This window comes from Pristiophorus japonicus, chromosome 1 (assembly GCF_044704955.1).
Source record: "Pristiophorus japonicus isolate sPriJap1 chromosome 1, sPriJap1.hap1, whole genome shotgun sequence".
NCBI lineage: Eukaryota > Metazoa > Chordata > Chondrichthyes > Pristiophoridae > Pristiophorus > Pristiophorus japonicus.
Genome location: NC_091977.1, coordinates 404,964,457 through 404,985,402, shown reverse-complemented (window position 1 = coordinate 404,985,402; position 20,946 = coordinate 404,964,457). Strand labels below are relative to the sequence as shown.

Below are 20,946 nucleotides of genomic sequence, written 5' to 3'. Positions count from 1 at the left end.
ATACAACTACTAGTAGAACACCAGCAGAGTTGTTTCTCAAACAACAGCCACGAACCAGATTCTCGTTGTTAAAACCAAACTTGGCACCATCCGCAGAGGAGACACAATTAAGACAGAAAATCATGATAGAAGTAGAGTAAAAGAGAGAAGTGTGAAATTAAATCAGAAGGTGAGAGTGAAGGACCATCACCATAAATGATTAAAGTGGTTACTAGGAAGAGTGATGAAGATATGTGGCCCTTGCACATATTTGGTCAAGATGTTTGATAATGGACAGGTTAGGTTTGTTCACATTGATCATATTTTACCTACAGACATGGAAGGAGTTGAAGGTGGGAATGATTCAATTATTTCTGACTCATCAGATAGTTTTGATACACCAGTAGCATATCCTACATCCAATGTACTGGAAACAAATCTAAGAAAAAGTCCGAGTCAGGCAAACAAACAGTCTGAAGTTAGAGAGAGTTCAAATGGAAATCAAGGGCATCCCTTAGAGGAAAACTTTCCTCAGGATAAGCCTCGAAGGAGTTTAAATTCAACACCATGTTTGGAAGGTTCTGTTCGAGAGCGAAGGTATCCTCTTTGAAACAGAAAACAAGTGGTTAAGCTTGATTTGTAAATATGGCAAAATAAGTCCATATCTTTTGTTCTGTGTAACCATGCAAGTTATGTATGATGATTGCTTGTTATAATAACTTTTTCATTAAGGAGGGAGAAGTGTAATGTCTGTAGCTCCACACTGTGGACTCTTGTGTTACTGCAGCCAGTGCTGTTTAATAAAGAGCCAGGTCACCTGACAAGAAGGTCTGGAGATTCTGGAATATTCTGCCATCTTAAGGCTTATGTGTGCTGTGCGCTCTCTGGAAATATTACACGATGTAATCCTATGTAATATTTATTTGTAGGCCAGAAACTGATGAGTTTCCTTAGTTGGGGGTTTGCTTTCTTTTGTCCTTCTAGACAAGTAAATTAATAGCAACTGTTACTGTTCATTTTTAAAAACTATATTATTAATGACTGGAGAGAACAAGTGAAAAATTAGGTTAAATCATGCAACGGAGCCTACTTTACTTTGTTATTATTCATTTATCATTACTTTTCAAAAGACCAATGTTTCCTATTTTCAGCAATGTATTGGAAGTTGCAGCTTATAGTATAGCATAATCAGGACACTTTCTAGGTCATATTTCATTTTTTTTTCTATATCTAAATAGATCAGACATCTAACCGAAAGGATATTGTGGGCTTGATTCTAATTTATTTAGTTGAAAATATCATAACACATTTTTCCACAGCACCCTTGATTGCTGCTTCAAATATACTGTGTTCAATAGTGTTTAAGAACAGAGTTGAAAAGGAAAACTTAAGTTTTGGAAATTTGGAATAAAAATAGGAAATAGAGATCAGATCAATCAGCAGATTAAACCAATCAACAAGGTTAATGTTTAAGTTGTCATTCTTCCCCAGACCTGGTCAGTGCTGGGACTGTGCACCTTTAGTAAACTCTATGGGGGTGAAATTGGATAAAGCTTAAAAACGGGCATGGGGAGCGAGAAGTGCGCTGGGCCCACGTCCGTTCAAGGTGGTGCAGGCAGCACAGAAAATTCCTGCTGCCTGTTCATTACAATGATTGCAGCGCTGATCTCTGCACTAAACCCGTTGTTGGTTGGCTTAGCGCTCTACAGGGGGGCCAATATCTGATCGAATGGTCAATAAATGTGGCCTAGACTCTCTACAATACTTAAAAGGGGAGGTGCTTTGTTGCAGAAGCACCTTATTGTCACTCTGAGCCATGGCCACCAGGAAAGAGATAAATCAATGGGGTTCTCTGATGTGGCACTGGAGGCCTTGGTCCTGGGAATGCACAGATTACGTGAGGTCCTCTACCCGCAGGGGGGCAGGAGGCCATCCAGGCAGCATGCCAGAAGGAGGAAGAAGCAGAAGTTGTCTGTGCAGTGAGTGTTGTCCCCAGGACCTGGATCCAGTGCCGCAAGAAGTTTAATGACCTCACACAAGTGGTCAGGGTGAGTGAATACATCTTCAAACACCACATCCCACCATCTGTATCACTAGCCTCGTACACTGCTCAATGCACCACATCCCCATCACTTAGCTGCCAATCTCTCATAATCATGATTCATACCTCACAATCATAGTTTCACCTCACACACTTACCATGGCTGTAAGACTCATACCCACATCTCACACATTGCACACATTACCAGCTATTCGACCATGGCAGCCACATCACCCAAACACATTGCACTACACTCACTGACACACTTTCCTTTCTCTTGCAGGCAATGGTGGCATATAACAGACATGAGCAGCAGCGGATGGGCAGAGGGGAGGCCCGACTTCATGGAGCTAGAGGATACAGTGCTGGAGATAATTGGAGGGGCCGTGACTGAGACCTCTGAGTTTGAAAGCATTGCTGAGGATGACAGTATGCTCATATTTAATCCTTCTTCTCACATCTCTTCTCGTTTACAAGCTGCTGATGGTGTAATGATGCACATCTTGTTCCCCCTCCCCCTCCCCCCCCCCATCCCCTCACCACAACCCAACCCTCTGTCTTTCTCCTTTCAGATACCCAAGAAATGCCACCAACACAGCCTATCCCCGATGTTATGTCAGAGGAGGATGAAAGAGAAGAGGCACCATCACTTGATCTGACACTCCCAGGCATCAGCTCAGAAAATGGCACTGCGTGAACTTTAGAGGGTAGTATCGAGGTGGGATCTACATGTAATGAGTCACTGGGCATGAGTGGACTGCAGCCAGACCAGGAGGAAAGGGTAGCTCAGCTGCCAGCTCTCTGCGCATGAATTCTGCTGCATATGCCTTCAATGGTGGCCTTCGGAAGACAGGTGATGGGCATGCACACAGGAATGCTTGATGCAATGCAGGCCTGCCAGAAAGCCTCTTGTCAGTGTCAAGGAGCATGGAGGAGTCTGGCTCCAACAATGCACAAAGTTTTGCGCGGAGCCCATAATTTCCAAGATGGATATGATGGGCAACTCCATTAGGACATTTGTGGACCCAACCATGCTGGGTGCGATGGGCGATGTCCCAGCTTCCATTGCAGCATAAGCGGAAGCGACCCAATGTCTCAGTACTGCAGTGGAAGCTTCGACTGCCCTCATACAATTTCATCTGGCTGCCATGTAAGATCACACTGCTGCCATCATGGCTGGGTTTGCGAGTGTGGATAAGGGCTTGCAGGGTCTCGCAGCAGTCCAGCAATCTGTGCTCCAACAGATGGCTAGGAATGCTGATGCGTGCCCCAGGGGAGTGACTGTGGGGCTGTGGAGCAAGAACTTGCTTTCCTCTCTTAGGGTGACAGCATTCCTGCTCCCACCACTGCCACTCCACCCTTGCCAGCCAGCCTGTCCAGACTACTGCCGCCCATGCCGAGGTGGTGCAGTCTACAGCCGGGCCTTCTAGGGAGAGCTGCTCAAGGTCATCCTACAAGGTTATCTGCAGTCTCACCCATGGAAAGTCAACAGCCTTCCACCAGCTATGCTGCAGCCATTGAGGTAGCACGGCATAGGAACACTAGACTAGGCAAAGGAAAACAAAGAGATACACTAAAGGAATGCACAAGGGTGATGAGTTGATGTTATGTAGTTTGGCATTGATAAATTTATTAATTATGTTTGGAAAGTTTGTATTGTGGTGGCTCTCATTTCAGCTTCGTGCCCAAGAGGACACTGTGATGTTCTATGACAGAGGGATGGTAATGTGGGGAAGTCTTGAGCAATGGCAATCTGGAGTTTCATTCAGGGGAACCGGATTCAGATGAGGTGGTCATGGACAGCCTGTCCAGAATGGGGATCTGCTGCCTGTTTCCTCCTCCTCCTCCTCCTCAGATGGTCACGGAACCCTCATGATGGCCAAGTTGTGGAGGATGCAACAGACCACTACGAAATGGGACAACATCTCTGGTGTACTGGAAGGCTCCTCCCATACGATCAAGGCAGTGAAACCGTTGCTTCAGAACCCCTATGGTCTACTCGATTATGTTCCTCGTGGCAGCATGGCTCTCATTATATGAGTGCTGGCCACAAGCGGTGGGGTTGCAGAGGGGAGTCATCAGCCAAGTGCAGAGCGGTTGCCCTTGGCTTCAAGCAGCCATCCTCAGGTTCGATGTGGTGGCTGGAAGAATGCTGGCACAGCGGACTGGCCCAGGATGAAGGCATCATGACTGCTGCCAAGATATTGGGCATTCACCATCATGATGTGCTGGGCGTGGTCGCACACCAGCTGCACATTAAGTGAGTAGTAGCCTTTGCGGTTGTGGTACATCTCAGGATTGATATGCCGTGCTCGCAAAGCCATGTGTGTGCAGTTGATGGAAGCCTGCACCATGGGGGAGCCAGCTATCCTGGCAAAGCCACATGCATGCTCCTCCTGCTTCTATCTGTTTAGAGAGAAGACAATGAAGTCCCCTTTCTTAGTGTGCAGAGCCTCTGTAACCTCCCAGATACAGTAACAGACAGCGAACTCAGAGATGTTAGCAATGTCTCATGTTCTAGATTGGAAGGATCCGTTGGTGAAAAAATTGAGGGCCACGGTCACCTTGAGGGCCACTGGCAGCACCATCATCACCCTGGCCTGAGGCTGCAGGTCTGGTTCCAGGAGATGGCAGAGTTCTGTGAACACCTCCTTGGTGAAGCAGAGCCGCCGATCACACTGCTCCTGGCTTAGGTGCAGGAAGAAGTGCACCCTGTTCACCTTAGGTGGGTAAGGCCTCCTCTGAGAGGCCTCCTGCCCCTCCCTCTGAGAGCAGCTCGTCCTCTTCTTCGCTGCCTCTGCTTCATCTTCCTGTCATACTCAAGCACAAGGGAGACTGCAAGTGGAGTCCCCATGACTGGGAGCAAGTTGTGTGAGCAGAATCCTTTAAATCAAAAGCTAGGCCTTCTCTACTTGCAGCAACACTCCCTGTCGCCTCACCATCTTAATTAACTGTAGAAAGCTCCAAACAGTTCAATAACTTGCAGAGCCAGTACAAATCAAAAAGCAAGTCGGCTGCGGTTGTTGTGAACCCTTTAAATAGCACTGGTGAGGGGCCCTTCCTGCTGCTGAATGCACGTTTACGATTTGTAAAGGGTGTTGAATGGAGTACTGATGTCGAAAATAGCAGGCCATGCGTTAAATCAGTGTTTCTCACTGGTTGACGTCATGATCTGCCTCATTACCATTTCTCCAGCGAGCGCAGGCAACGGCTGTGCTGCTGACCTGCGCAAAATGTAGACCGCTGCGAGACTTGACGGAAGTGGCCGGAAGTGAGGAGGCCGACATTTTCCCTCTGAAACCGGCCTGATCAGCCAGCACTAGGGTGCAAATTTCATGGCCTCTATATATTCTATTCTATAGAACTTCCCTCTCTGCAAAACATTCCATTCTAATTCAGCACCAATTGACACTAAGTTAGCAATTTCACTCAGAGGTCACAGGATGTCTGGTGAACAAAATGTCACACTGAAGCAGTAAAAGATATTCTTCTGAGGTTGTTGCTAAAGCATATCGTCAGGGGCTTTACTCTGCATCTGACCACGCTACATTTGATCTGAAAGAGTTTGATGCTGACCCTATGCATCCAGAATGGAAAGTGCTCCACTCTCCAATACTAATGCCTCTTAACAAATTAACCACATAGAAATAGAAAATAATTCATACTCTCTTAAACTTCATGGGGTAGATTTTCACTTTAAGCGCTTGAGCTGATCACTCGCTTGTTAGAGTAACAGCTCGACTTTCATTTCTATAGAAAGACTTGCATTTATATAACGCCTTTCACGCCCACCAGACATCTCAAAGCACTTTACATTCAATGAAGTACTTTTGGAGTTGTAATGTGAGAAATGCGGCAGCCAATTTGTGCACAGCAAGCTCACACAAACAGCAATGTGATAATGACCAGATAATCTGTTTTTAGTTATGTTGATTGAGGGATAAATATTGGCTAGGATAACTACCCTGCTCTTCTTTGAAAAAGTGCCATGGGATCTTTTACGTCCACCTGAGAGGGCAGACGGGGCCTCGGTTTAATATCTTATCCGAAAGACGGCACCTCCGACAGTGCATCACTGCACTCGTGTACCACCCTCAAATTTTGTGCTCTAATCTCTGGAGTGGGACTTGAACCCACAACCTTTTGACTTAGAGACAAGAGTGCTACCCACTGAACCACAACTGATTTGAATTGAAATGAATATTGCACAAGTACTAAAACTGGTAGGCGATCTGCTCTGCCACTTTACTGCCCAAACAGTGAAGGTGAAAATCGACGGCTTGAATTGATCTTAATGCTGCACTTCAGGAATTGGAGCAAAGAAAGAAACCCAGCTACAGCTTAGTAACTATTAATGAAAGATTGAGCTGTCACACCTTGCTTATTGGAAAATATTAAGTTAGTAATGGTTGACTGCTAAAGTTATTTACAGTAACAAAATGCAACATAGAAACATAGAAACATGGAAAAATAGGTGCAGGAGTAGGCCATTCGGCCCTTCGAGCCTGCACTGCCATTCAATGAGATCATGCTGATCATTCCCTGAGTACCCCTTTCCTGCTTTCTCTCCATACCCCTTGATCCCCTTAGCCGTAAGGGCCATATCTAACTCCCTCTTGAATATATCCAATGAACTGGCATCAACAACTCTCTGCGGCAGGGAATTCCACAGGTTAACAACTCTCTGAGTGAAGAAGTTTCTCCTCATCTCAGTCCTAAATGGCTTACCCCTTATCCTAAGACTATGTCCCTGGTTCTGGACTTCCCCAACATCGGGAGCATTCTTCCCACATCTAACCTGTCCAGTCCCGTTAGAATCTTATATGTTTCTATGAGATCCCCTCTCATCCTGCTAAATTCCAGTGAATAAAGGCCCAGTTGATCCAGTCTCTCCTCATATGACAGTCCGGCCATCCCTGGAATCAGTCTGGTGAAACTTCGCTGCACTCCCTCAATAGCAAGAACGTCCTTCCTCAGATTAAGAGACCAAATCTGAACACAATATTACAGGTGAGGCCTCACTAAGGCCCTGTACAACTGCAGTAAGACCTCTCTGCCCCTATACTCAAATCCCCTAGCTATGAAGGCCAACATACCATATGCCTTCGGGTGTTACATTAGCTGCCCTCCAGTCCATAGGAACTGATCCAGAGTTGATAGACTGTTGGAAAATGATCACCAATGCATCCACTATTTCTATGGCCACTTCCTTAAGTACTCTGGGATGCAGACTATCAGGCCACGGGGATTTATTGGCCTTCAATCCCATCAATTTCCCCCCTAATAAGGATATCCTTCAGTTCCTCCTTCTCACTAGACCCACTGTCCCCTAGTACATTTGGAAGGTTATTTGTGGTTTCCTTCATGAAGACAGAACCAAAGTATTTGTTCAATTGGTCTGCCATTTCTTTGTTCCCCATTATAAATTCACCTGAATCCGACTGCAAGGGACCTATATTTGTATTCACTAATCTTTTTCTCTTTACATATTTATAGAAGCTTTTGCAGTCAGTTTTTATGTTCCCTGCAAGCTTCCTCTCGTACTCTATTTTCCCCCTCTTAATTAAACCCTTAGTCCTCCTCTGTTGAATTCTAAATTTCTCCCAGTCATCAGGTTTGTTGCTTTTTCTAACCAATTTATATGCCTCTTCCTTGGCTTTAACATTATCCTTAATTTCCCTTGTTAGCCATGGTTGAGCCACCTTCCCCATTTTATTTTTACTCCAGACAGGGATGTACAATTGCTGAAGTTCATCCATGTGATCTTTAAATGTTTGCCATTGCTTATCCACTGTCAACCTTTTAAGTATCCTTTGCCAGTCTATTCGAGCCAATTGACGCCTCATACCGTCGAAGTTACTTTTCCTTAAGTCCAGGACCTAGTTTCCGAATTAACTGTGTCACTCTCCATCTTAATAAAGAATTCTACCAAAATATGGTCACTCTTCCCCAAGGGGCCTCGTAGAACAAGATTGCTAATTAGTCCCTTCTCATTACACATCACCCAGTCTAGGGTGGCCGGCTCTCTAGTTGATTCCTCGACATATTGGTCTAGAAAACCATCCCTAATACACATTAGGAAATTCTCCTCCACCGCATTACTACCAGTTTGGTTAGCCAAATCAATATGTAGATTAATGCAACTTTATGTAGATATGCCCAATCAATATGTAGAATATGCAACTTTAGTATATGATTTGTGTCAAAGATTAAAAGAATGATTGAGACATAAGAACATAAGAAATAGGAGCTGGTGTAGGCCATATGGCCCTTCGAGCCTGCTCCGCCATTTAATAAGACCATGGCTGATCTGATCATGGATTCAGCTCCACTTCCCTGCCCGCTCTCCATATCCTTTTATTCCCTTATCGCTCAAAAATCTGTCTATCTCTGCTTTAAATATATTCAATGATCCAGCCTCCACAGCTCTCGGGCAGAGTATTCCACTGATTTACAACCCTCTGAGAGAAGAAATTCCTTCTCATCTCAGTTTTAAATGGACGGCCCCTTATTCTAAGACTATGTCCCCTAGTCTTAGTTTCCCTTATGAGTGGAAATATCCTCTCTAGATCCACCTTGTCGAGCCCCCTCATTATCTTATATGTTTCGATAAGATCACCTCTCAGTCTTCTGAACTCCAATGAGTATAGGCCCAACCTACTCAACCTATCTTCATAAGTCAACCCCCTCATCTCCGGAATCAACCTAGTGAACCTTCTCTGAACAGCCTCCAGTGCAAGTATATCCTTCCTTAAATACGGAGACCAAAACTGCACGCAGTACTCTAGATGTGGCCACAACATTACTCTGTACAGTTGTAGCAGGACTTCTCTACTTTTATACTCCACCCTCTTGCAATAAAGGCCAACATTCCATTTGACTTCCTGATTACTTGCTGTGCCTGCATACTAACTTTTTGTGTTTCATGCACAAGGACCCCCAGGTCCCTCTGTACTGCAGCACTTTGCAATTTTTCTCCATTTAAATTATAATTTGCTTTTCTATTTTTTCTGCGGGGTGTATAATGGATGGACGAGTCACTACGCCAATTTGCACCCCTGCCAAAGAAACATCACTGTGATGAAAGAGGGATAAATAGTGAACATGAGTATTAAAAATAGAAAAATGTGCAACGGGGTACTAATGAGTTTTTTCTCTTTCCTCCAATGGGATTGGAGAGAACAGAATTATAAAGGTCTTCAAGTTCCTAAAGAATGCACATGTGTGGAAAATGGATTTCCTTCATTTGACATTTTTTCCCTTCTTTCAACAAATGGTTGTTTCTGAAAACTAGCAAATTGTTTTGTTGAGCATAGAGATACATATTTACGAAAGGATATACTTGCTTTGGAGGCAGTTCAGAGAAGGTTCACTAGGTTGGTTCTGGGGATGAGGGGATTGACTTATGAGGAAAGGTTGAGTAGGTTGGACCTCTACTCATTGGAATTCAGAAGAATGAGAGGTGATCTTATCGAAACGTATAAGATTATGAGGGGGCTTGACAAGGTGGGTGCAGAGAGATTGTGTCCACTGATGGGGGAGACTCGAGCTACAGGGCACAATCTTAGAATAAGGGGCCACCCATTTAAAATAGAGATGAGGAGAAATGTCTTCTCTCAGAGGGTTGTAAATCTGTGGAATTCGCTGCCTCAGAGAGCTGTGGAAGCTGGGGATTGAATAAATTTAACCCCTTAAACGATAAGGGGTTAGGGGGAGTGGGCGGGGAAGTGGAGCTGAGTCCATGATCAGATCAGCCATGATCTTATTTAATGGTGGACCAGGCTCGAGAGGCCGTGTCGCCTACTACTGTTCCTATTTCTTAAGTTCTTATACCCTAAGGGCAGAAATGATCAATACAACCACTGACACTTTATTAAATGCTCCTTTTCTGCAAATATGCTCCTTGGTGAAATTAAAGTAGAGGTCTACATGTATATTACATGCTGCATGCCTTTGCTTAGTCACTTTCTTTTGTTAACATAAAGATAGAAATACTCTTCCATATAAATTCATATGACTAACTTTGGAAGTTGGGCAGTTGTCACCAGACTTTAGGAGTGAAATTCAACTTTGATGGGAGGTGCAAAATGGGCAGTAGTGAATAGCCCGCCCATTATACACCGCGCCCAACCTTCCTTTCCAGTGATTTCAATGGTAATGGGGCGGAGTGTATAACGGGTGGACGATTCACTACTGCTAGTTTGTACCCCCGCCAAAGTTGAATTTCACCCCCTTTGTTTCTTGAGGGTTTTGTGTGAGATAAATACTATGAAGTTGTGTTAGCTAGTTTGCAATATTGCTAAATAGAGACTTGTTTCTTAAAGTCTTGGAATAGCTTATTCGCCCTTATATCAGTATATATGCCTCCTGATTTTTTTTTAAGTTTGTTTATCATAGAAGAGTTCTGGTATGATTTTTCTAATCATGTACATTATTTCCTTAGGAATCAGGTACAAGATAGCTGGCTAGTTACTAATAAGAATAGATATTTAATCCTATCCTTACTGATATCCATTTTCCAGCAGGAGTCACCAACTAACAATCTGAAGCAGGAAGCAAGGTTAATTTTCCTGCTCCTTAACCCGAGGCACTAAGACTAATTTTAGTAACAGCTATCTCAATACAAACATATCCCCTTGTCTATCACAGGGATCTTTCAGGAGACACCTCTTTTTAACCTGTAGGATACAATATTAATGAAGAGATGATATAGCGACTGGAACCCTAGGTGTCCATGAACACCTCCTGACCACTTGTAAAGCATATTTTCCAGCACTGTGAATTTTGTCTAAGTCCTAACATCAAAGCTTTTAAAATGTTGGCAAAAGAGCTGACAATTATAGATGATCAGCTCTGACAGCATTCTTGCAATTGTCTCGTGGGCTGTTCTAAGCATAGACACTTGAAAATAGATTTAGAAGATTGAAGGGCCCTTGGTCTAAACTACAGAAAAATGAGACACTCATTTTAGATTTTCCTAAAAAAAAATCACTGTATTGGAAATGGTCATGCATGTAGAAGCAAGCAATATGCAGTTTGATTGACATGTTTTCTAGAGTACTTACTGCTAAATTTGGACTCATTCTACCTCTAATATTGCACTTTGATGCAGGCACGCCATCCAGTGGCATAGCACACCATCTGTGTGTGATTCAGTCATTCTAGTAACACTAGCTACAGTGTAGCATAGTTTGAGACACTATACGCACGATCTTTCATTTGCTGCTTTGAGATGTAATACAATTTTACAGTTCACATTTTGGTAAGTGACCCATCTATACTATGAATTATGCTATTCATAAGTGCTACTTCCTGTTTGAGCTTGAACTAACAATCTTTAATATCAACAGACGAGGCCAATGGCGTTTTCTTTTTCTATGTTGATTTATTATGTTCAGCTCGCTGTAGGTCTTCCCACAGCACAGACAGTTTTTTTTGGCTAAGGTGGTGACTAGGTATCTGCCTGTGCTGCTGGGGTGAGGAGGATACCTGATCTCTCCAGATGTTTTTCTGAGATGTAGCAAAAATTACATGTAGTACTGATCTGTGGCACAGGGTATTAAAACAATAACCTGTTACACCAGGAAGTCATTCCATGTCCTTCGCATTTTTGAAAAATAGCTACTGAATCTCCTGGGACTTTGAACATGGGTAGTCAAGAACAAGTGCTGTTTTCAGGTAAAGCAGGGTTAGAGGGCAGTGGATAATAGGACAAACGCAGGAGAAAAAGGGGGGACGGGAGGTAACGGTGAGAGAGATGAGAGTAAAAGTAAGGGCGAGGGCAAGGGTGAGAAGCAAAGGTAGTGAGTGGTAGGAGAGGAAATAAGAGAGGGCTTGGCAGGAGGAAGGAGGGGGAGGGGAAGAGAAGGGGCTGGGGAGAGGGAATGGGTATGGGGAAACTACCTCAACTGTAGGCGTTTAGAAAAAGTACCTCAGTGGGGGAGTACAAAAAATACCTTTTCGGTATTACTAAAAGATTCTCAGACAAAATAAAAATAAATAAATAAATAAACCCCCGATTTAAAAAATAATTATGTCCTGATTAAAAAAAACATTGTATATTGATGTTTTAACAAAGAAATAATAGGCCTTCTTTTAAAAAGAAAAAAATGATGCCTGATTTTTACTCTACTGTGCAGGCCAGGTAAGTTTCATTGGACAAGAACACTTGACTACTGTACAGGCACTGAAAGATAGGCTAGTTACTGACATTAGTAACTTTATATTGAAAGCACCTATCACAGCAGCACCTACAGGCATAACAGGTGTTGAATCAAATTTGATGATCATCTACAGATTTCAATATATTATATAGACAGAAAGAACTTGCATTTATGTAACCTCTTTAAATTTCACATCATAACCACTGAATATATCTTGAAGTGCAGTCACTGTTGTCTGCTAGGCAAATGCGGCAGCCAATTTGCACAGAGCAAAGTGCCACAAACAGCAATGAGATAATGACCAGTTCATCAGTTTTTTTTGGTGTTATTTGGGGGATAAATGTTGGGCAAGATGATGAGAGAACTCTCTTTTATTTCTTCGAAAGAGTGCCGTGGAATCTTTTATGTCAACTTGGACAAGCCGACAGGGCGTCAGTTTAACGTCTCATTCAAATGACTGCACCTCTTGACAATGCAGCACTCCCTCAGTACTGGATTGTCAGCCTAGATTATGTAATCAAGTCCTGTGGTGGAGCTTGGACTAATGACTTCTGATTCAGAGGCAGTAGATGCTTTAGCAGTCAAGCTGGCACCTTCAGCAGCCTACACCTCCACCTGTTTTAACGCTATGGGGTACAGTTTCTGCTTTGGTGCAATTTCCCGATCGCGCCTAAAATGCTCTAATTTGCATAATCACAAGCGTAAAATCTTCCACGAACCAGAACATAATTGTTTCTTTAAAAAAAAATCTGTTAAAATGTATTTCTCGATGTACTTGAGAGTGGTAACTAGTGCAGTTTATCAAGAAAGCTGAAAATGGGTTTATCAATTAAAAAAAATGTAATAAGGGTGTCCAGTTCTTTCCCTGTGAGTGACCTGATTTAAAATCACTGAAATTGGCTTAAAAAACCCCGAAACTGGACAATTTAATAGTGTCACTGGTGTACACTAGTCAATTTCTTAGTAAATTAAATAATTTCCGATATGAAAAACTTTTAAAACATGCCTTAAACCTAAGAAAACAAGCGCAATTTGAAGAGCTTTCTCAAACCCAATGCAATCTGCAGAATCACGCAGTGTTGACCTGGTGGTGTGGATAGTTTTGTGGGCGGGACTTGATTCAGGCAGATTGAATCTTGAACCAGCGTAAAAGATCATGGAAAACATAAACGTAAATGGTTTTGGATGTAGTTCATTCACGTTTAAAGTTCCACAATCTTTTGCGCTGGTTTGGCCGATTCCGCCCGGATTGTGTTGATATAACTAACGCATACAAGTGGCAACTCGATCCCCCCACCCCATTTTTAAGGATGGGAAAGTAACTATGAGCTGAGAGGTTGACTCCCATTCAGAAAACCCTAATTCAAATCCCAGCCTCACCGAAAATCCATTGACAAGTTTAGAATGTTCGCAGCCAGGGCCAAGATGATGAAGTGTTCCAACTTGAGAGAGTTACATTAGCAGTGAAACCAACTTGTGCCCTGCTAAACATGCCTCTGATTGGCTAATAGAGAGAGAGAGAGGCATTACTGTGGCCTTGTACTTCCTTGGACAGTATTATTCTCTCATCTGAAGGAGATGGGAAGGCAACAATCTCTATACACAAAATAATATTCAATGATCAATTTCCTCCCCTCCTCTACTGAAGCACTGACTCATGCTGGGGTATGATTTCATGACCACTGCCAGCCTTCCAGTACTTTGCTCAAGGGGTCATTCTTGGTGTATTACTATAGGTGTTGAGAATCAGCATGCTATTGAACCATCACAGCCAAGCCTGATCCTTTTCCTAATCTTATGTCAATACATGTGCATGTTCCAGCAAGGTCACTGGATAGTGATTGGAGGGGGTTCATGGCCAATTTCTCCTTCCTAACCCAGTGGCATTGAGGTCAATTGTAAAAAGAAAGACTTGCAATTATACAATGCCTTTCACAACCTCAGGACATCCCAAAGTGCTTTATAGTCAATGAAGTACTTTTAAAGTGTAATCATTGTTGTAATGTAAGAAATCGTTGCTCACACCAATAAGATCAGCTAGCTCAGCAGAAGCCAGGGATCAATTCTGTAATATTTCTGTTTTGTTTGAGCTCATAGCTATATCATGCATTGTACTCACCCACTTGACAAAGCCCAGTTATCAATCATAAGAGATCTGCAATTATATGTTTACACTGATGTACCTACAGGCTCTTTTCATCAATGTATAAAAAACTTTTTCAGACATTTTATGCTGAAAAGGTTAATGCTGTCAAGACATGATGCATATATTCTGAAAACAGCATAGTTTATCTTGCCACAAAAAAGTCAATACTGACTTTTTCTTTACATCTCTTCCAGGTCGAAGTAAATGACAGACAACAGATGATCATGGATGGATAGGCCTCTGATGAAGATGTTCTTCAAACTACACTTTAGAGAAAAGAAAAAACATTATATGTGATATCAGGTGTGGGCAGGTACTCCCACGTAATAATTCATTTCTGACCAAATCTCAAGTCAAAGACTTATTTTTAGGCATATCCAAGTTGATTATGAAATACTTGGTTCTGGTTACTGTTTCTTGTCCTTTGCTGTACAATAATGGTATCTTGTATGGAGCGTCTAGTTAAAGTATGTACACTGTAGCAAACAGTGAATTTAGTACAGTCAAGTGATTTGTTTCAGGTAAAATCCACTGTGAAACAGGAAAACATTACTGGACTTGTGCTGAGAGTGAATCAGTCCCTCTGACGGTAGCAACTGTTTCTCTGTAGAATATTTAAATGAGTCAGTTTTCAACTTGTACAAAAATACTTTTTTATGGATTTATGAAGTATTATTAATTCTTAACACATTTGTAAGATAATGTTAGCACCCCAGTATTTTGTAGTCGTGTGAATGTTACAAACATTTTATGTGATACATCTGTTAGACCATTCTATGGATTATAGATTAGGTGATTAAAAGAAACCTTTTATTCTCATTATTGCTGTGTTCCGCTCACTGAAGTAGTTGAGAATCTTGTCATGGTCTTCTGTTGAGTGGAGCATGTAGCTCGATTATAATACCCTGAATGATAGGTCCAGTCTACATCATTCCATTCTTAGAAGGCACTTGGCAGCTTTCAGCATCCTTCTAGTCTCACAGCCCACAGAAAACCATCTTTATAGACTTCACTTGGACCACACCATGAAAAACACCCACAGGAAGTATACTTCGAGACTCGAGGGCCTAGAAATTCAATGGCGCCAGAGACACACTGGGAATGAGGCACGGATTGCACATTGCTGTTCACATGGGTGCAGGGACCACAGGCGCCCAGCCAGTGCTATCCTCACTGCTTATTAACTGTGTGCCTGTTTGGGTGCATGGGAAATCGAGCGTCTCTGGTGCCACTTTAAATGCACTCAGTTATTGGTTGTGAGGAAAGAATTGTGGCACAGTGGGTTGATTGGGGATGGGAGGGATTGTTCCGGTGAAGTGCTCTTGTATCAGTTGTTCTCTAAGAACTCTGGCAGAAAATGGTACAGGTGGTCTATGGTGCTCTTTGATCTCCGCCTCCACTATTGCTGCCCAGCAGGTGTTAAGGGGTGGTCCTTCATTTTAATGACGTTAGCACATGACCAAAAATCAGGAAACATGTTTAGAGGTGTGGTGCAGAGCTTCTCGCAGACGGTCCAGGCAGTTGGAGCGTTACTTGAGCACGCCCATGGTCTACTCAATTTTGGTGGCAGTATGGCTTACATTGTAGGCCAACTCTGCATCTGTGCCTCGATTCCTGATAGGACTCATGAGTCATGTGTCCGGAGGCCAAGTAGCCAATCTATGACCTGACAGCCTGGTTGGAATAAAGGCAGAACAGAGGACTTGTGCAGGATGAATGAATTATGACTGCTGCCAAGAGATGTGTATGATGCATTGCCTGTGGCCACAAACAAGCTGTGCATTCAGGGAGTGGTTATCCCTTTCTATTGAAAAAGATGACATGTGGCATAGCGATGTGGGTGCAGTCTATGGCCTCTTAGCCCCTGGGGAAACCTGCAATGTGTGCTTCTTGTCCTGTCTTGCTCTGTCCATGGGGAATGTGATGCATGTGTTACTCCTGGCATAGAATCCAGTCATCCTGATACAGCACTGTGATATGTCACCTGCCACAGCCTGAAATTACCCCATGACGTAAAAATTAAGGACCACATTGACCTCGACAGCCACAGGCACTGCTGTCTATGCCCTGGTTTGAGGCCCGAGTTGTGGCTGCAGCAGGTGCCTCCTTGGTGAAACGAAGGCATGTAAGGCAATGCTCCTCAGTGAAGTTGAAGTATGAGAAGTGCTCCCTGAAAACCTGCTCTGTGGATGGTCTCCTACACAGGGCTCTTCTCCTCCTCCATCTTCTCCAGCCCCAAACGAAGACCAACCAGATCATCCATGGCTGGAATAAACTGCAGAACAAAAAAAACAGTCCAGCACCATCAGCAGAAAGTTGTTCCTAGAAGTCAGAATCACTTGTAGAATGGAGAAAATAGCACAGAGAAGGCCCAGCAGTTAAACTGCAACCCAAGAGGATAAACCAGCAACTAACCTGTATGGAATCAATGAACCCATTAAATAATGTTCCTGGTAGGTCCTTGATGACTGTTAATGTCATGATTTGCTGGGTGAGTTTATTACATAATGCATATGAGGCTTTTTAATACTTCTGGGGCGTGCCCTCAACCCCTATGGAGCAGTCCGGTCCAATATAGCGGGCGACATACTATCGGGGGAAATGGATGCGGCATTTCATATTGGACCCTTAGGCACTCATTTTATGTTTATAAAACAGATGCAGCGCAATTGAATTTCTAGGCCAAGGAATCAGTTTGAAAAGTATGTTAATATCCTGGGAATAATGTGAATATTATAGGCTAGAAATTACTGTGGGCAAGATTAGCAGATGAACAATTAATGTGATAGCAGGTTTTCTGTCTGCTATTTTAACAGGGTCAACAACATATTTCAAATAAATGTCCTCTAATATCAACATTAATGTCTAGCCTGATGCTATTTGGATAATGAGGGAAAGCGAATAAAGAGGAAAGGAGGTATATTATGAACATTTAAAATGCAAAGTTCATGGTTCAATAGAACCAGATTTACAACATACACCCCTGATAAATCTTATGTTATATGCAAAAAAAAAACTAAAATATGGTGCATCCTATTATTGTAGCAATGGAGTTCAAATGGATATAGTTTCCTGGTACTGGAATTTGCAGAGACAAGAAAGTTAAGTAATAATTTGAGCAAAATATAATTTCTGGAAATATTTGCTCCAGAGAAGCTTTGCTTCCTATTTTACCAGTAGGCACATCATGAACAAAATAGGATAACAACTCCAGAGGCCCCAAAATTGTGATCAAGACCAAGAGCTGAGAGCTTGGGATTACCTGCCTGTGGTTGAAATTTGGATGGAATCAGCTTTGCCAGGATTGTATCCCATTTTTAGCTCGTTATTTTCCAGTGATGGGAGATGGGATGGGCAGATCATCTGCCACCATCTACACATTGAGCTGCGGGAGTTCCCAGGCTGTTGCAGGAAATGTGCCTTCATAAGATTTCAGTGGAACTCTCGCCAGCTGTCAGCTAGCATGTGTAGTGTTGAGGTCTTCCGAAAGGCTCCAAACCATTACCAAGCAAAGGTAATCAATTCTGGAGATTATCAATTACCTGAAGCAGCAGCTTATTGTGAGCTAAAGCAACAAGCTGTTGAGGCAGCTTTTTGCCCTCAGAACTGCATAAAGCTGCTCTAGTTTTCTGGTCCTCTGTCAGGATAGCACAGCCCACCCCCGCAGAGGGCCCCGTCCTCAGAGTTTGGGATGGACCTGCGCTACTGCCTGGACAGCCAAAAGTTTTACTTCACTGAATTTCCACTGGCAGAGCTGGACTCCCGGAGTTTCGGCACCACCATCCTTCACTATGCTGTGCATTGTGCTAAATCAAACACTGCGACTGTATTACAAATTTCTTTCTGTAGCCATTTATAGCAATGGCTTTTAGAAGAGGCAGCTATGGTCTGGATTTCCTATTGTTTAAAAGGACCTTTGAAACTGCCAAGTTCCTACTGATTACAAAAGTGTGATGTTATTAATACAGCAGATGTATGTGCGCTGATAGTAGCCTTTGGCTACTGAATCTCTTGCGTCGACCTGATGGATAAAGCACATTTTGCGTAACTTTTTTTATAATCTTGTGTATATATATATATGCATATTCTTGTGTACTGAGGGTGTTATTGATAGAAATACTATGTAAACAATTTTTACTTATCTAGAAAGCCCATGACCCTGGGTATCATGTAAAAACTAGTATGGATGGTAAATACTTCATGTCAGTTCAAAATGATTAAATTGTATGTTGGATTACAAGCTAATTGTAAGCATTCCCTCTTTTCTACACCTTGATTTCTAAATTAGTCTATACTAATGGGGTTTTTAAGCCAGTTTAGTCGCTCCCACTGATTTTATACAGACATTTTTTAAAATGATATATACATACACACATCCATTACAACAGTAACTACACTTCAAAAACACTTCATTAGCTTTGATGCGCTTTGGATATCTTGAGCATGTGAAAGATGCTACAAGAATGCAAGTTTTTTCTTTTTTCATTAAATTAAGAAAACAACGTATTTTCATGATTTCCCTGACCAATAATAGGTCAAATAAAATAATGGATACAATATCATAACAACTGTTTAATGAAATTGAATTATTTCTTTAACAAATATAGGGCTCAATTTTCCCCAGTGATTTGTGCCGTTGTTTTGGCACGCGCCGCTTTTTTTGGCTTAAATTAAAATATCCACGTTTCCCCAAAGATTGTGCGCCAGCGTAACTCCATTACAAACGATTTTTTTTTACGTTCGTTTTTTTTCCCGTCATAGCGGGTGTAACCTGATGTCTGCGCCAGTTTTTCACAAATATGCAAGTTTGGACGACTTACATTTCTCCCAGGACGGCATATGTGACCACTCCCAAAAAACCTTCTGGGCACTTAAGAAAAACCAGCGCAGATCAAAAAATTGGTGCAGAAAGACGCCATTAGGCAAAGTTTTGGAGGGAGTCAAGAGCACATAAATATGCATCAAGCTTAAATGTTTCCAACTGAAAACACAAAAAATGGAAGTTTCATGCAATTCTTTATGTTTGGATTTTTTTTTAAAGTGTCACACCACCACCGAACATTTCCAAACCGGGCTCAAGGGTCGGAGCATCAGCCAGCAGGATTGGTCCCTCGCCCGGTTACAGGGGCTTGGCTTGAAAAGCCCAGGGGAGTGGAAGTCGAACTGAAGGGATGAGAACCCTTACATTATGCCACTATGCATCAAAAGAAGCCCGGGTTGTGGGAGTGGGATGGGGGGGTGGTGGAAGCCTAACTGAAGGCATGTGAAGCCTTACACTATTTAACAAGCAGCATCAAATGAAACCTGGGGGGGCGGGGTGGTGTGGAGGCCGAACTGAAGGGATCAGAACCCTTACACTGTGCCACTATGCATCAAATGAAGCCCGGGGGGAAGGGGCGGTGGTGGTGTTACCCAATGTGAGCAAGCCTATTGCTCATGCTCAGACCTGTGGTCCATACTAGGACATCGACCTTGGGGAGAGAGACAACAAAGAAGCATGTTCTGCCTACCGTTTTTAGCTTTTAATCATGAGGACAATACTGACAATGCCATACTTTGTGCAAGCCTTCTGCATGATGGTGCTGCGGAAGAGACAATTGATTCGACGTCATTGCATGAGGAACCTCAGAGCACGTAGGATGATGGGCAGGAGGCCTTACCCATGTTGGTATATCGAGACAGGCATTCGTACCTCCGCCTGAGTGATGCAGACTGTGAGAAGGCTGCGTTTCCGCAAAGAAGTTGTAACTGAGATCTGTAAGTTAGTAAAAGCAGACCTGCAACCTCGAAGGGTCAGGAGGACTGCTTTGTCATTGAAGTGAAGGTTACAGTTGCACTTACATTCTGTGCATCTGGATCGTTGCAGACCATAACTGGGGATGTGTGCGCCATCTCTCAACATGCAACACATATCTACATTCGGCAGATGACTGCTGCACTATATGACTGGAGGAATGACTACATAAAGTGCGCCATGACCGCCCAGGCAATGCGTGAAAGGGCTGTGGGCTTCTCCAGGATTGCTAGCTTCCCAAAGGTACAGGGCTGCATTGATTGTACCCACATGGCCTTGTGAACACCTTTGGAGGATTCCGAGATGTACAGGAATAGAAAAGACTTCCACTCTGTAAATGTGCAGCTCATGAGTGACGACATGCATCGCATCATGTCAGTTGATGCAAGATACCCTAGGAGCACCCATGATGCATTCATCTTATGCGAGAGCACTATATCTGCCAGAAGGGCAGAGCTGGCTATTGGGAGACAAAGGGTATGGCCTCACCACCTGGCTCATGACGCCCCTACGTGTAACCCAGATGGAAGCTGTTTGGGAATATAGCATGTTGTACATTGCGACACGCAGCATAATAGAGAGGACCACTGGCATCTTTAAGCAACGTTTCCGATGCCTGAATCATTCCGGAGGCTACTTGCAATACTTCCCTGAGATTGTCGGTCAGTTCACTGTTGTGTGCTGCATGCTGCATAACTTAGCCATCATGAGGCAGCAGCAGCTGGTAGTAGAAGACCCACCTGAGCTGAGAGTGGCTGATGATGAGGAGGAAGATGCAGGATGTCATGTATCTCACATTACTGTATATAACTGTATCTTACCA

At 43.1% G+C, this 20,946-nt stretch overlaps 1 protein-coding gene across 3 annotated transcripts in view; it reads left to right on the top strand.

The window, feature by feature from the left end:
• Positions 1–18,510, top strand: part of LOC139275003 (sodium/potassium-transporting ATPase subunit beta-1-interacting protein 3) — a 792,762-nt gene extending 774,252 nt beyond the window's left edge. For 2 of the 3 annotated variants that reach the window (XM_070891862.1, XM_070891853.1), the window contains one exon: positions 14,524–18,510. In XM_070891862.1, the coding sequence (XP_070747963.1) occupies positions 14,524–14,537 (14 nt within the window). In that variant the 3' untranslated portion in view covers positions 14,538–18,510. The remainder of the gene's footprint in view (positions 1–14,523) is intronic. The other variant, XM_070891869.1, reaches the window with a different exon arrangement.
• Positions 18,511–20,946: the final 2,436 nt, after the last annotated feature.